The sequence below is a fragment of the Hypomesus nipponensis genome, chromosome 9, assembly GCF_054491055.1.
Source record: "Hypomesus nipponensis isolate SF chromosome 9, ASM5449105v1, whole genome shotgun sequence".
Classification (NCBI taxonomy): domain Eukaryota; kingdom Metazoa; phylum Chordata; class Actinopteri; order Osmeriformes; family Osmeridae; genus Hypomesus; species Hypomesus nipponensis.
The window spans coordinates 4,090,118-4,105,390 of record NC_140369.1 but is presented as its reverse complement, the minus strand read 5'-3'; the positions used below and the strand labels follow the sequence as shown (position 1 = coordinate 4,105,390).

Sequence of the window (15,273 nt, the reverse complement as noted above, 5' to 3'; positions counted from 1 at the left end):
TTCATTTCCGTTTGTTTGGCTTGGGAACATTGTCATATGTCAACGTTATACATAAAAAAAAAAATTATACACAAGGCTCTCAAGTTAGATCAAAAATTCAGGGTGAGATTACCATTTCCGTTTGGGTAGCTTAGCCTACTACGTTGTCAAGTTATTCCTACTTCTCAGTCTCAGTGAACTGGACTATTCTCCCGAAATTATTTTAAAAGTTGGAAAGATGTTCCATCAAAGAATAATACTTTTGCAAACGAGCTAGCTTATTCTAGTAACAGTTGTTCATGAATCAAGAATCATGATTTTCATGTCGTTGGCCTATGCTACACCGAGCACACGCCATTAGATGGCAGTCGTCCCTTACCACTTTTCTTACCGCGTTAGTAGCGACTGGTTGCCATGGATAAAAGACCATTCAGAAGTTAAGAAGTAGGCCTATGAACAATCGTTTCGTGAAACTTTTCATTACTTTGAAAGACATGGATAATTTAGTAGTTTTTACGGTCAGTAAGGTATTTTTCAATTCAAAAAATAAATAATTGCGTTAAAAGGTTCCGTTGGAGAAGTTAGCTTTTTTTTGTCGCCCTCGGCTTTCTCTTGACGGACAATGACTGCATTACTAAACAATGTGGTAAAGTCTCTGAAAGATCTTAAGAAAGTTGTAAGTTTAGCAGTCTGTTCTTACAGAGGAAAAGAGATGCAATGTACACACTGTCAGACTTGACTTTGCTTGTGCGTGTGCGTGTGTCAGGACTACAGCAAGTGGGAGCGTCGCAGCAAGGATAGGGATGATGCCTCAAAAGACCAGAGAGATGCTCCGTGGGAGGTCTTGCACCCTCGCCCCCACATCACCAAACCCCCTCAGGAAAAAGTCATTCAGGGTAAAGACAGCAAGAGCACCACTCCCAACACACACACAACACCCTCTTCCGGCTACTGACAAACCAGCTTAGGCAAACACTAGCACCACACACACACGCACACACACACACACACACACACACACACACAGAAGAGAGTTCAGAACCTCATCGCAAATTGCTGAATTAAGGACATATGGCTCTTATGTCACCAGGCAAACCCAGCCAGAAGACCCGACTTGCCGCAGGTTTCAAGGAGTCGGAGACCCTGCCCTCCGGCCTGTCTTGTCGCCGGAGGAGTGGTGCTGTAGACCAGCTCGACCCAGCCTCTTTGAGGAGGAAAGACAATATCAAAATCCTCAAGGTAACAAGCAGGTATTTCAGAGTGAGAAAGGTTTTTCAGAATCCTAATGGTGGGACAAGCTGTCCGATCCTCCAGGATGAGACTTAGGCTATCATTCATAAACCCTGGAGACTGTCTCCTCCCATCCAAAGTTTGGGACAGAATATTCAGAACGATGAGGATAAGACAGGCTGACCATAAACCTGGGGTCAGACAGACAAGTTATTCTTAGAGAGAAACAGACAGACACCTCACTATTTCAGTACGTATCCCAGTATTGTTGTCATATGGCTTTACTTTAAGACATTCTTTTTCAGAAGGATATTCTATATAGACAAAGACCTTTTTATGGTTTAAGCCAAGGTTACGTCATCTTGTCTTGGAGTGCATAATGAAGGTTGTCATGTACTTTATGTCTCCATGGTAACCGTAAGTTTGTGGTATCTGTTTCCGTGGCGACAGATGTTGATCTGTGCTCGTCAGAGGGCTATTGAGGAGCTGGAGAAACACTGCTCCACCCTGCAGCTCAGCAATGCCCTCGCCGCATCACACATACGGGACATCGACAGCCAATCAGTAACCAGCGCACAAGACCTCCTGATCCGCTACGAGAAACTTGGGGTGAACACGTTGATAAGATCCCACTACAGGCTGTAACAGTCACAGGTTTATCTTATAACAGTCAGCCAAGTAACCGAGTTCATAACAGTCGTTAAATCACGGAGCTCTGAAATGTTCAGCGAGCATTGAAATTTAGCTAGCCACAAAGTTTACGTTCTAACCTAAGCTAATCACCAAGTTTCAGATTTAGACCAATCAGGCAGACAATGACATTTAAAATAGAAACAGTCAGATAGCTCTGTGACGATGGTTCCTCGCTGTGCCCCTGGCTCCCAGAGTTCCATAGCTGCGTTTAACGGCTGGAGCCACAGTCAGATCAGCCAGGCGCAGAGAGAGCTGAGGGACGTGGAGAACCATGGCAACGCACTCTTACAAGGTCAGAGACCACTCACTCACGTTAGTGTGCACTAACGCTGGTGCGCTCACTTGTGAGCTAGTGTGTTTGTCATGTGTGCTCCCATTCATGGAGGTATTTGTGTGTTCTTTGTGTGTGTGTGTGTACCGTGTGTGTGTGTGTGTGCAGGTCTCCAGAATCAGCTGACAGGAGTGAAGAGTAAGCTGCTGAGGGCCCAGGCAGAGTTGCACACTCTGAAGACATACAAGGACAAGGAGTACCCAGTGAAGGCTCTGCTCATCGCCGACATGAAGAGAGAGATCATCAAGCTCAAGGACGCCCAGCAGGTCTCCATGGAAATCGTTTAAACAACACTTTCAGGGCCTCATTTACTAACAGGATTGTGCTCATTTCAGGCGTGAAATAGCGGGAAGACATAACACCGTATTTATAAAGACAGCACACTTGAATAAAAACGCAGATTACCGCTGCTGGGAGGGTGTATGGGAACTTTTTTTTCCTTTTCCTCGAATCACCCATGGTGGCAGTAACATGCAGACGATTTTTCCCGTCTTTAAACGGCGCGGTAATTAGCACTAATGTGCGACGAGGATCTGGTTTGATGAATACCACGCAAAATGCGGAAATACACCGTGCGCTATTTGCGGTTGGGCAAAGGCGCAGATTAAGCTGCGGTCGCAATGTTAGTAAGTGAGGCCCTCAGTCCCCAGGCTCTAGTCCCCCTTCTGGTAGAGGGGAGGTGTTGGGGGAGTGTGTGGGGGGAGGTGGGGTGTGTTGAGGAGGGAGGCAGGGGGGTATGGTTTAACGGTGGGGGTAGGTTAGGTTGTGGGTGGTTTTCTAGGGTAGGTTGCAAGTAGTTTATGTTGGAGAGGGGAGGCATGGGCTGAAGATTGGGGGTAGGTTATGATGGGGAGGGGGGTGGGGGTGATGGGGGGGCTGGCTAGGGTATGTCCGTGGAGTGTTGGTTGTTGGTGGTGGGGTGGGGTGAGGAGATGAGTATCCTATGCTCCATGTTAGTGGGCTGTGTGGAGGGAGTGCTACATTCACGTTGTGCTAACATGGCTAACACAGGACGAACAGGAAGATGTGAGTGTGCTGTGTCAGACAGAGATGCAGAACCTGCAGAGGCAAACCAAACGCAGCGAGGACGAGGTGCTGACGGCTGTAGCCAAGGTAGGAGTTCCCCCGACGCTGGTCTCACTGGTCCTGTCTGACCAGCGACCCATACCGACCTAGTTAGTACTGGTTTTGATGCTAGCTGTGTTTGTGATCAACAGCGAACCCAGACTGGACTGATCTCTGCTCTCTCTGTTGCAGAAGCGCATGTTTAATGTCCCCTCTGTGGTCAAAGTGATGGCCACTCACAACGCCACTATGAAGAAAGAGTTAGAAATACACAAACAGGTAGGACTGTAGCTTTTCATCTCCTGTTTATATTCTGTGTAAGTCGTCATGCTCATAAAAACATCAAAAGTTTTTCATCCCCCTCCTCTCCTCTCCTCTCCTCTCCTCTCCTCTCCTCTCCTCTCCTCTCCTCTCCTCTCCTCTCCTCTCCTCTCCTCTCCTCTCCTCTCCTCTCCTCTCCTCTCCTCTCCTCTCCTCTCCTCTCCTCTCCTCTCCTCTCCCCTCCTCCAGGAGATAGCCCTGCTGGAGAGCTCCACCTCCAGCCTGCTCCAGAGTGTCCAGGAGCTGCAGCACTCCCCCTCCAGCAGGCGGCTCCTCTTCCCACACCTCTTCCCCTCAGCAGACAGGTGGGTCAAGGGTCAGAGGTCAAGGTGACAGTCAGGTGGGTTAGGGGGTCAAAGGTCAAGGTGACAGATAGGTGGTTCAAGGGTCTAAATGACATTCAGGTGGGTTGAGGGTCGAAATGACAGGTGGTTCAAGGGTTAAGATGTGAGGGGTGGGTCGGGGTCAAAGTGACAGACAGGTGGGTCGATGGCCAGGCTGGAAGACCAGGTCCGTTAGGGTTCAGTGTGACCGACAAGGTGGGTCACAGGTCAAGGTGAGAGACTGGAGGGTCAAGGTGAGTCATGTGGGCAGGATGATTGAGCGTTTTGTGGGCTACTGTTAGGCATCTTGGGAAATCAGCTTCCATCCATCTGTCCCCTGAGGAGACGGGAGGTGAGTGTACCCAGTGTGGTGTAACGGCGGGGTGGAAAAGACATGGAGCTCCTTAAAGATACATGAAGTGATGTGTGGCGCTGGGCCCATGGAAAAGCAGCCCATCATTAAACATTCATCAGAGGCTCCGGTTCCCTGTTTCCGCACTGGGTTCCAAAACAAGATCAGGCTCGCTATCCGTCCAATAGGACCACAGGAAACAAGATAACACGAGCTGTCCAATAGGACAGAGACCGGTCTACCTGTGTATCCAATAGGATAGAGAGATGGGGACATGTGTGGTGTCTTCTATCTTAGCCAAACACCTTTAGCACTGATTCGCCCTGATCTGGTTTATCTGCTCGTCGGCTGTTTTGTAGACAAACAAGGTTCTGTTTAATTGACTAACAGGTGGGATCTGAACGATCCGCATTGGATCCTTAACAACTGGGGGGGGGGGGTGATATTTGATCTCTGCTCTGTCCAGAGAGGAGGGGACATGCGCAGATAGGATTGGACAATGCTGTGGTCAGATACAGGAGTTTAGGCAGTGGGACAGCCAGGCAGACTGGACAGTGTTAAAGCCATCCGTCTATGTGCTGATAAACCATCCGTCTGCAGAAAACTGCTTCTTCTCACTCTGTTCGTGTCCGCCTTCGCTTTTGGGGGGAAAACTGTGTTTATTTTAAGTGGACATGTTTTTTCCTTTTTCCGTGATCTGATGCAGTCGACCAAAAGGGACAGTTAGTGGGGGGTTTTTGTACCTGTTCTCTCTCCTCGCAACCTCTATCTCTCTTCCCGCCTCACACACTCTCTATCTCTCTTCCCGCCTCACACACTCTCTATCTCCCTTCCCGCCTCACACACTCTCTATCTCTCTTCCAGCCTCACACACTCTCTATCTCTCTTCCCGCCTCACACACTCTCTATCTCTCTTCCCGCCTCACACACTCTCTATCTCTCTTCCCGCCTCACACACTCTCTATCTCTCTTCCCGCCTCACACACTCTCTATCTCTCTTCCCGCCTCACACACTCTCTATCTCACTTTATCTCCTTGTCCTTTGACCTCTCTCCCTCATGTACAGTTTGTGTACTTGATACATTTAAATTTACATTAAGTAGACGCTCTTATCCAGAGCGACTTACAGTAAGTACAGGGACATTCCTCTCGAGGCAAGTAGGGTGAAGTGCCTTGCCGAAGGACACATCTGCATTTTCCCCAGCCAGGAATCAAACCGGCAACCTTCTGATTACTAGCCCGAGTCCCTAACAGCTCAGCCACCTGACTCCCTTGATCCGTGCGTAGTCTATGTGACAATCAGGTGTACCCTGTAAGCCCCCAAGGATTTCCCTCATGCCCCCTATAGTGAGGAGGGGGGGCTTGGTAAATTGCCAAAATGGCCGCTACACCATACTGGACTAGTCTACTGCTTGACATGTCTGTGTGGGGGAGGGGGATTCTGCCTTCTTGACTGGAGTGTGACCATAAAGATAGAGCATGAGGTGTCTGTATTTGCGTGTATATCTGCATGTCAACACATTACACATTACATTACATTAATGCATTTAGCAGACGCTTTTATCCAAAGCAACTTCCAAGAGAGAGCTTTACAAAAGAGCATAGGTCACTGATCATAACAACGAGGTAGTTCCAAACATTGCAAGCAGCCAAAACATGAAGCATACATTGTGAAGAACCAAACAAGTACCAAATGGAAGACCCATTAGAGCATGCAGTTATACAAGTTACAAATTAAAACAACATGAACCCCAAAAAGTGCAAGACTGTACCTGTAGAAGAACAATCAACAGTAAAATATTTCACAGCGAGTACAAGAGTTCAAGAGTTAACTTCGTTATAACTAACCTACAAGAGCAACAAATCACTCAATAAGAGTCATTGAGATCCTGGAGGAAACTAACATCAGGTCCAATCAAGCAGGTATTCCACGTGTGTTTCATGTATGTGCTCTTCCCATAGGTGCCTCCCAGACACGGATGTGTGTCTTAACATCCCCCAGGAGAAGTGGCTTCCCTTTTAGACGTGTGAACAGGGGACAGGCGTGTGTTGCTAGGAAACTGGCATGTGCTGTAAACAGACACTCGGCCCGTGTGTCATGACCATCTGACCACTCTCACCTACCCTCTTAATAATTATTTAATAAATAATCATACTTTGTGCCACACTTTATTGATGCTGCCTTTTATTCATTGTTTATTACTTGTTCTTAATTGTTTATCTGTGTGTACCATACTTGACCCGGACAGTCCTACCTGATAGTTAAACTCACTAGATGTGTCTGCTTGGCTCTGTGAAACTACAGTTTCTGAAAGAGAGCGTGGAACAGGAAATGACTTAGTTCCACGTGACATATGGTCATGATCGAACATTACCAAGGAAGAATGGGAAATATCGGAAGTTTTGATATATTTATATATATACTGTATATAGCCTACACAAATAGACCTATGGGGAGATCGCCAGCAGAACGCGCGTCACAAAGCTGCTCTTCAAGGTTAAAAAAAAAAAACCGTCGGCGCGCGCAGCCTTCAATACCTTTCCATGACTGCGGCGGTGAGTTTATCACGGTGACAAAACTTTTTACATCTCTTAGAAGTAGTTGACGCTGTTAAGCATACATAATATTGGTAGGAATGAGAAGGATAAAGTAGCCTAGGTATTGATATATATTTCAATGCAGGTCATGCATTGCCTTACTAACTTCTGTGGCTGTTTGTCTTCCTATATATCCCTCCCTCTGTCTCTTTCTCCCTCTACCTCTCTCTCTCTACCTCACACTGAAACACGCGCACAAACACGAAGAGAGAGACCTCTGATTCCACTCTTAAATTTTTAACGGCGTTGTGGAACTTCGCAGGCTGTTGCCATGACTCCGCTGGGGTACAGTTACAGCGCGCGCTCAGCTCTTCTATACAAGAGCAACAAACCTGATTGATCCATTTGGCCGCGCGCCGCTTTACAACGCGAGAATGACAGGTCGGGCGCTCTGCTTGCTGATGCGCTAAAACTTTGCTGTGCAGTCAGTTCTGCGCTCTTACGGGAGAGAAGTGGGCAAAACTAGAAGATACATGGACACTGTTGTGAGTGTACAGCTGATGAGTTTATTTTCGACGCTTCTGTGTGGTGCTTCCTTTTTCCCGCTTCAGGTGTAGGCTAGAAAGTAAAGCACAACTTATAACAATGAAGTCTGACTTAAATAATTGTAAAACTATCTTGGTAGGCTGTGACGATAACCGATGGCTAAACTCTGTTTACCTCAGTTTATTTTATGTATGATTTATTATCTCTTGTGGGTTGCAGGGATGTTCCTCTCCTTCTCCCTAAGATGACCCTGAACACCCAGAGAGAGGGGAAGGAGACGCTAAGGAGAAGGGCCAGTACACCCCTCCCATCCTCACACCAACCCGGGCCGAAGGACCGGGACCCACCCTCCGACCCTCGCCATCCTCCACTCGGCCAGTCTGCCTCCTACCATCCCGGGGACAAATCTCTGCACTCCCGCGCGAACTGGTCGTCAGACTCGGAGGACTCAGAAAGCTCCGGAGCGGACTGCGTGTACCGCGTCGTTTTGCTCGGGGAACACGGAGTTGGGAAGTCCAGTCTGGCTAACATCTTCGCGGGCATTCAGGAAAAGGATGCTCACGATCACTTGGGAGGTGGGCTTTCATCGCAACCACATAATCTTTCAGTTTGTTAGATGTTTTACATGTTTTCAGTGTATATTGTTGGTCTGCCAATATTGCTCAGGTAGCCTATAGTTGACTTGTTATGGATTTGTTATGAGTCTGGATTTGCAGAATGATCCATCGTGATTTATATATTATGGCAAAAGCCATTGGGGGAAGTTTTTTCTATTATCAGTCGATGTGTGCGTAGCCTGTGGGACTACTCTGCATTGACTGTGAGGCCTTGCGATATTATTTCCACTTTATTCATTTATTCAAAGTGCATACTCAAAATAATTTGCAGGGCAGTCAAGTAACAGTCTGGATTGACTATCGCAAAGTAACCACATCAGGCGAAAAGATAAACAAAGATAAAACCATAGTGTAGGCCGACTACAATGATACACCAGTGTAACTACAGTGCAACATTGTAATTACTGAAGGAACAACAAGATGAAATCGATTATTGTGGCTAATTACAGTGTATTACAATTACTAGCTGATTATTGTCGTCATTGTCCCTGATGACCTTGCTTTACCTGACGCGGTGATATATTGGTCCGTGGAACTGTCACGCGGGATTGACCTCAAAGCATTGATAGACAGTTATTGATCCGGTGGAATGGTAGTGGAGCAGCGGCACCATGCTGTGCAGCATAGCGGGGCGGTGTTATCTGACAGGGCTGTAATGCTATTAGGGTTAGTCTATATTTCAAAAGGGCTGTGCTTCTTTGGGTTGGAGGGAACACTTTATACTAGTCTGTAGTGTACTTTTATACACATATGCAATAGTGTAAACTTGCCATTTGGTAATAAGTCGATTACTGGTGAACTATGACAAATATAAGTAGTTGTTATAGTATAGTCCTGTAGGGTTTTAGAGTTAGTAAGCCATGCTTAGTGTGAGGGAGTAGTTAATGTGATTCCATTGACCATAAACATGATTATTTGACAGCTGTTTGTGTCAGAGTAAGATTGATTGTTGGTTGTGGGGTTTTTACTGTATTGTATTCATATTGACATGAGTCACATTGGGAATTGGTGGGGAGGCTTTAGCATTGTTTTCCTTTGGTTAATGTTTTCGATTTGGTTTGTTCTTTTGTGTGTGGTGTGGCTGTTGCAACATGGTCGGTGTGTGGTTGATGTGTGGTCGGTGTGCAGAGGACACATATGAGAGAACCCTGACGGTGGATGGCGAGGAAACCACCCTCATCGTCATGGATACCTGGGAGACTGAAAAAGAGGTGAGCAACTGATAAACAACAACAAATGAAACAAGCAAACAAAACCATGCCAAGTTATTGTGTGTACTGGTGTGACTGGACAACAATGTCTGTTCCCCATCCTCTCCAGCAGAGCTGGGTCCGTCTGTAGCCAAACTATCGACTGAGCAAAGTTGAAGTGGGGCAAGAGCTGGCCAGTCTGTGTTGTGGTGTGTGTGGTGTATGTGTGTGAATGTGTATGTGTGTGTGTGTGTGTGTGTATGTGGGGGGTGTTGGAGCCTCAGGCTTTAATTACTCCAATATTGATCCCATCCAGTCAGTGGAGGGTTGAACGCACATGTTCAGCTCACTGGATGGATGGGCAAGGTTCTCCACAAGGGCACCAAGAGAGTTCTAGAGACCCAAATGCTCTCTTTCTCTCTGTTTCTCTCTCTGTTTCTCTTTCTCTCTCTTTCTCTCACTCTCTGTTTCTCTCACTCTCTGTTTCTCTCACTCTCTGTTTCTCTCACTCTCTCACTCTTTCTCTCATGAGCGTGTGTTTGTGTTTTGCATGTGTGTGTGTGTGTGTTTGGCATATGTGTGTGTATGTATGCGCACCAGGAAGAAGATGAGAAGTGGGTTCAGGACTACTGCATGCAGGTGGGAAACGCTTATGTGATTGTCTACTCCATCACGGACCGCTCCAGCTTCGAGAGCGCCTCCGAGCTCCGGATCCAGCTCCGACGCATCCGCCAGGCCGACAACATTCCCATCATCCTCGTGGGCAACAAGAGTGACCTGGTGCGCTCCAGGGAGGTGGCCGTGGAAGGTACACACACATTTTACACACCACACACACACACACACACACACACAACACACACGCCTCTTTTACACACCACACACTCTATTACCCGTGACAATGACCCCCGCCCCACCGGTGTTTCCCCCCAGAGGGCCGTGCTTGCGCCGTGGTGTTTGACTGCAAGTTCATCGAGACGTCGGCTTCCCTGCACCACAACGTGAGCGAGCTGTTTGAGGGCGTGGTGCGTCAGATCCGACTCCGCCGGGACAGCAAGGAGACGGTGGAGCGCCGTCGCAGCGTCTACCGCAGGAAGGAGAGCATCACCAAGAAGGCACGCCGCTTCCTGGACCGCCTGGTGGCCAAGAACAACAAGAAGATGGCTCTGAAGGTTCGATCCAAGTCCTGCCATGACCTCGCCGTGCCCTAGTCACCTATGACCTTTGACACTGACCCAGGATGCAGTGATCAAGAACTCCTGAGTTCTAGCCCCAGAGAGGGACTGGGCTCTCGTGAAACTGTGACCTTTGACCCAGGACGTGGTGACCTGCGACTCCTGAGTTGAGTTTTGGTCCTGGGAGTGACTGTAACCTATGACCTGTGATGTTTGACCCAGAAACTGGCCATGTTCTTGCCCTCACTGTGCTCTAATGACCTTCGACCCATGATGTGGCAGTTCTCGAGACTTCTGAACTACGTTTTTTTGTCAAGAACTGAAGAGATCTAGTTTCTAATGACCCTTGATGTTTGTCCCGGGAACTTTAATTTCCTATTGACCTATGAATTTCTATGTGCTGCGCTCTAATGACCTACAAACAATGGCTGACCGTGCTATAAAAACTACAATCCATAATTCAATCCAAAGCAAAGAGAAGGGTCTATCTGCATACAACGGTACTCCTCAATGGTGTCCCTCCTTCAACCCCTCACCCTGTAGCCCCAGCACTTTACATAGGCAGACTGATATAGTTGGATTTCTCCTTTTCTTGGATCCTCAGGAGTCATGACAACTGACAGTCATGACAACATGACAACCGCCTTCTTCTCTTCCACCCTGGGTTCGTGTCCTCCGCCTGTTGTCTCCACACATTCTCATGTTTTCGTGGGGTGAAGTGACCCACAGCTGAGCTGGAGTTCTGTTTTCTACTGTGTTTATCTCCGCGATTGGGAAAGAATGCTGGAGGAAATGTCAGGCCAAAGACATGTACAGCTTGAGGATCCCAGCTCTATGGTGGGAGATAGTTTGTTAGACAATTTATCAACTGTACGCCTTACGAGTGACAAGACAGATGAACTGATCTTGCGTCTATGTAGATGTTACAATACATATTTTTGTCAACTTTTTTTCTCTAGTCTCACATATAGAGAGACGTTTCCTTCTTTGACAACATTCATGTTTTCTATTCATGTATAGCAAAGATTTTTTTCACAGTGAAAATAAGGACTAGCTTATGTCGCTGAAACTTGAGGAGAGTGTTGAGCCCCGGGCATCACGATGTGTCAGAGACTGTGTAGCACACCAGCTCTGGCCCTGACTTTAAAAGCCTGAACATCGCCCCAGGACCTGGAAAAAAACAAATCGGGGTCTAGGGGGAGATTTTTTGATTCCCATAAACAGGATTGGTTGTTCAAATCCCACCTGACACGCTTGTCTTTTCTGCCCATACGACCATGATGTATTTTTAATGATTTTCAGTCAGTCTCGACCCTGCTCTCTACGTCTGCACGATTCCCTGCCTTTCTCCTTTTTCCTGTGGCCTCCCCAACAGGAGTGGCTAATACAGTCCTGAGGAGAACCCACACTGGGTTCTGTTGTTCTAGAACCAGCTTCCACTCAGCTAACGCTGTCCTCTACTACACTACAGACAGATCTTCTACTGGACTGACCTGTACCATGCCAGAACCGACCTGTGCTCTAGCTTTTTCTCAAGTAGACCCTGATTCTACTGTATTAGAACTCTCTCCTATTAGTTTGTCTTGGTCGGGCTCGACACAGTTCTAACCCGCACTCGTGGACACCCAGGAGTTTGTAAATACAGTGCACACATTCATATGCTGTATGATGTTACAAAACAGCCGATTCAGAAATAAAAAGAATTGTGAATTTATAAACAGTGTTGTGTGGTTCTAGGTTTGGCTGTGGAGGAGAGATTTGGTGAAAGATACGCTTTATGGTACAGGACGTTAGTTTTGGTATGGTGGTAGTGATACTGGAACACCTAGCTAAATCTATATTAGTCGTGAGGAGAATGTACACCACTGTACTGCTAGCTAGCAATAGAGGCTGATAGAGTATGTACTACTGCTAGGTGGTTATGGAGGCACTGGTAGTGGCCTGGGTCACTAGTCGTAGAATACACAGAACAGCCCCTCTGTTCTCTGGAGAATGATTTCCAGGCTGAACTCGCAGCCTGAGAAACCTGGTCTGTCGGCTAACAGAGAACACTGCTTCTGGAAAGGACTGTCCCCCTCTTTGCTAAGTATTATTATTCGTTTATTTCAACAGAGAGCCACGCCATGTCACAGCTCTTTCATAAGTGCGTCCTTGAATATAATAACGTTGCGTAATATATACTTCAATAAGGCTTTGGGTACTGAGTTATCTGATTAAAAGTGTGATAACTGCAGCATTGTGAATGATACTCCATTGTGTCGAAGCCTTCCGACAGAGCTCGTCAGCGTGTGTGTTTAGCATGATAATAGACAGTTGAGGAGCTGATGCAAGCTTCTTTTGTCTTTGCCTATGAGGGGGCCCTCTTGCTCCTCGTTGGACTCCGCACCCTCCACTACTACCTCCGTCTTCTCCCAATTCAGGGGTAGAGAGACAGACAAACTGACAGACAGACAGGCATACAGACTCACAACCAGTGTTGTATTGTCATTTCCACTTCGTTTCAGCAGCGTATCTGTCATGTCTGTGTGGTTTCACTGCATCAAATGGCCCCACTCAGACAGTTGAACTGTAGCTGTTGTTGTTTGAGACACGTTCGGTTGTTGGCAGGCGCTTGGCTGTTTCACTGATTTGTGAATATGTGTGTGTGAATGTTTGTGTGTGTGCGCGTGTGTTTCCGTGTGTTTTAGAGAATGCAAGGAAGCGGAGCGGAGCAACGTGGAAGTTAGCCCTGCTGTCACAGGCCTGGGTCAGCTCTTTCCACTTTCCCCCCTGTTACACCCAGAGAGGATGGGGAGTGGGAGGTATTAAGGAGGAAGTGGGGAAGGAGAGGGGGAGATGGGGAGGAACAGGGGAAGGGAGGCGAGGGAGGATGGAGGGGAGGAGAGAGGCCTGTTGGCTCAACGTTCAGTGCATTGATTTGGTCTGGGTAATGGAAAGAATGCATCGCTCCGCTCCCCTAACGAACCCTCACACACATGCACACAAACACACACAAACACTCTCTTAAAGTTAAGTGCAAGAATGCAACAACACAGGGGCTTCGCACGTTCACAAACACACACACACACACACAGTACAAACATGTTTTCCCTGTCTACCAAACGCAAAAAAAATCCACAAGATTTAGAGATATTGCATTAATGTTGCAATAGGATAACATGCATGTTAGATGATGCCTTGCTTTTATCTGCCTCTTACCTGGAGAGAGAGGTCATAGGCCACAGATATCTCTCCTGGCTCTCATAGCAGAAGAGCCGACACTGCTGTCTAACACCACTGGGAAAAACAGCCAGGGAACCCAGCGGAAAAAGTGAATAAGCATGGGGGTGGGGAGCTGGGGGGGCTGTGAGGGGTGTGTGTGAGTATGTGTGACTGGAAGATGAACGGCTGTGCGCTATGCTGGTCGCCAGACTAGTTCCTGTAACGTGTCAAGAATCTGCCGTTCTCCAGATGTGTGTCATGTTTATACTGACCGACTCCCCCGGGGACACACTCTCTCTGTTTTTCTCTCTCTCTCTCTCTCTCTCTCTCTCTCTCTCTCTCTCTCTCTCCCTCCCTCTTTCTCTCTCTCTCTCTCTCTCTCTCTCTCTCTCTCCTTTTCTTTTTTTTCTGCCAACTTTCTCTCTCTCTCTCTTCCTTGACAACTCTTTCTTGTTTTCTCTCTCACACGTCCTCTCTCCCAATTGTATTTGTCACTGTCCTTGCTCTCGGTTGTTTCTCTCCCCTCCTCACCCCTCATCCTACTCTTCCGACCCCATGGTCCACTTCCTTTTTCTCCCACATCCTCCCAAGAGTGTGAGACAGAGAGCAGCTGTGTGACAGAGAGTGTGAACCTGAGAGTGAGAGAGTGAGAACCTGCCACCTCTCGACTCCCAAGCGCAACCACTACCAGTTACGCCAAAGAACAGCTAGCTTTTCGTTGACGCGGGTGGCCCATTACATACCTGAGGAGTGAGTTTCACCAATTCACACCGGTTACATGTGTGAGTGTGTGTGTGTGTGTGAGTGTGTGAGTGTGTGTGTGTGTGTGTGTGTGTGTGTGTGTGAGTGTGTGTGTGCTGTGTGAGTGTGTGTGAGTGTGTGAGTGTGTGTGTGTGTGTGTGTGGTGGAGGCAGGAGGGGCCAGAGGACATCTACTGGTCTTTATATCTCCACTCTCGCTTCAGAGAGGAATAAGTTTAGCGCTTTTTTCATTCGTTTACATTTACATTTAGTCATTTAGCAGAAGCTCTTATCCAGAGCGACTTACAGTAAGTACAGGGACATTCCCCCTGAGGCAAGTAGGGTGAAGTGTCTTGCCCAAGGACACATCGTCATTTGGCTCGGCCGGAAATAGATCGATCTGGCAACTTCAGATTACTAGGCCGATTCCCTAACCGCTCAGCCATGTGACTCCCTACATTTACATATTTTACATAGTTTACATATTTTCAATTTCAAGTTTTTTTTATCTGAGACACGTTCATTGATAGTCCTGGCCCACTGAAGAAGATAATGAAATGTTTAATCTCTAAACATCTCACAGTATGACACACACACTTGCGCAGGGAGCGGTAGCACAGAGAATACACACACACACACATGCAGGACTCCATGCATGTCCACCAAAGAAATGCCTTCTCTGTATGTTTCCCATCCATGCTGTTGTTCCTCTAAGGGCAGCCAGGAGCAGTGGGCCGAGGGACGAATTCCAAGTGCCCGTGCCCATGTCTTGGTCAGGGACTGGGTAGGAGAGCAAACTGCTCTCTGTTTATTAGGTTTATGCATGTATGGGGTTCTTGTGGAGGAAACCCTTCTGAGCACTAAGAAAACATGCAATATCCACACGGAAAGGCCCGGCAGATAGGCTACCTGGCCTGGGGAGAGCATGACCCGGTGAGAACATACCTCCGGTGCCAAAGGTGCCCTATGCGG

At 47.5% G+C, this 15,273-nt stretch overlaps 2 protein-coding genes across 4 annotated transcripts; both read left to right on the top strand.

The window, feature by feature from the left end:
• The first annotated feature begins 96 nt into the window (after nt 1-96).
• On the top strand, nt 97-6,454 carry LOC146272422 (uncharacterized protein C20orf96-like). 3 transcript variants are annotated; one of them, XM_084705875.1, is made up of 10 exons: nt 97-497; nt 746-875; nt 1,070-1,218; nt 1,660-1,818; nt 2,095-2,194; nt 2,342-2,499; nt 3,245-3,346; nt 3,491-3,577; nt 3,809-3,924; nt 6,257-6,454. In XM_084705875.1, exons 1-10 carry the CDS (start codon nt 432-434, stop codon nt 6,315-6,317), a joined length of 1,128 nt encoding a protein of 375 aa, XP_084562001.1. In that variant the 5' UTR covers nt 97-431; the 3' UTR covers nt 6,318-6,454. The 3 variants fall into 3 exon arrangements, with proteins under 3 accessions (XP_084562001.1, XP_084562004.1, XP_084562003.1); XM_084705878.1 differs by having other exon boundaries at nt 97-625; XM_084705877.1 differs by having other exon boundaries at nt 97-655.
• A 646-nt stretch (nt 6,455-7,100) lies between these two features.
• Nucleotides 7,101-12,078, top strand: rem1 (RAS (RAD and GEM)-like GTP-binding 1). Its single transcript, XM_084706400.1, has 5 exons — nt 7,101-7,377; nt 7,598-7,953; nt 9,124-9,206; nt 9,786-9,993; nt 10,119-12,078. Exons 2-5 carry the CDS (start codon nt 7,623-7,625, stop codon nt 10,394-10,396), a joined length of 900 nt encoding a protein of 299 aa, XP_084562526.1. The 5' UTR covers nt 7,101-7,377; nt 7,598-7,622; the 3' UTR covers nt 10,397-12,078.
• The last annotated feature ends 3,195 nt before the right edge of the window (nt 12,079-15,273 follow it).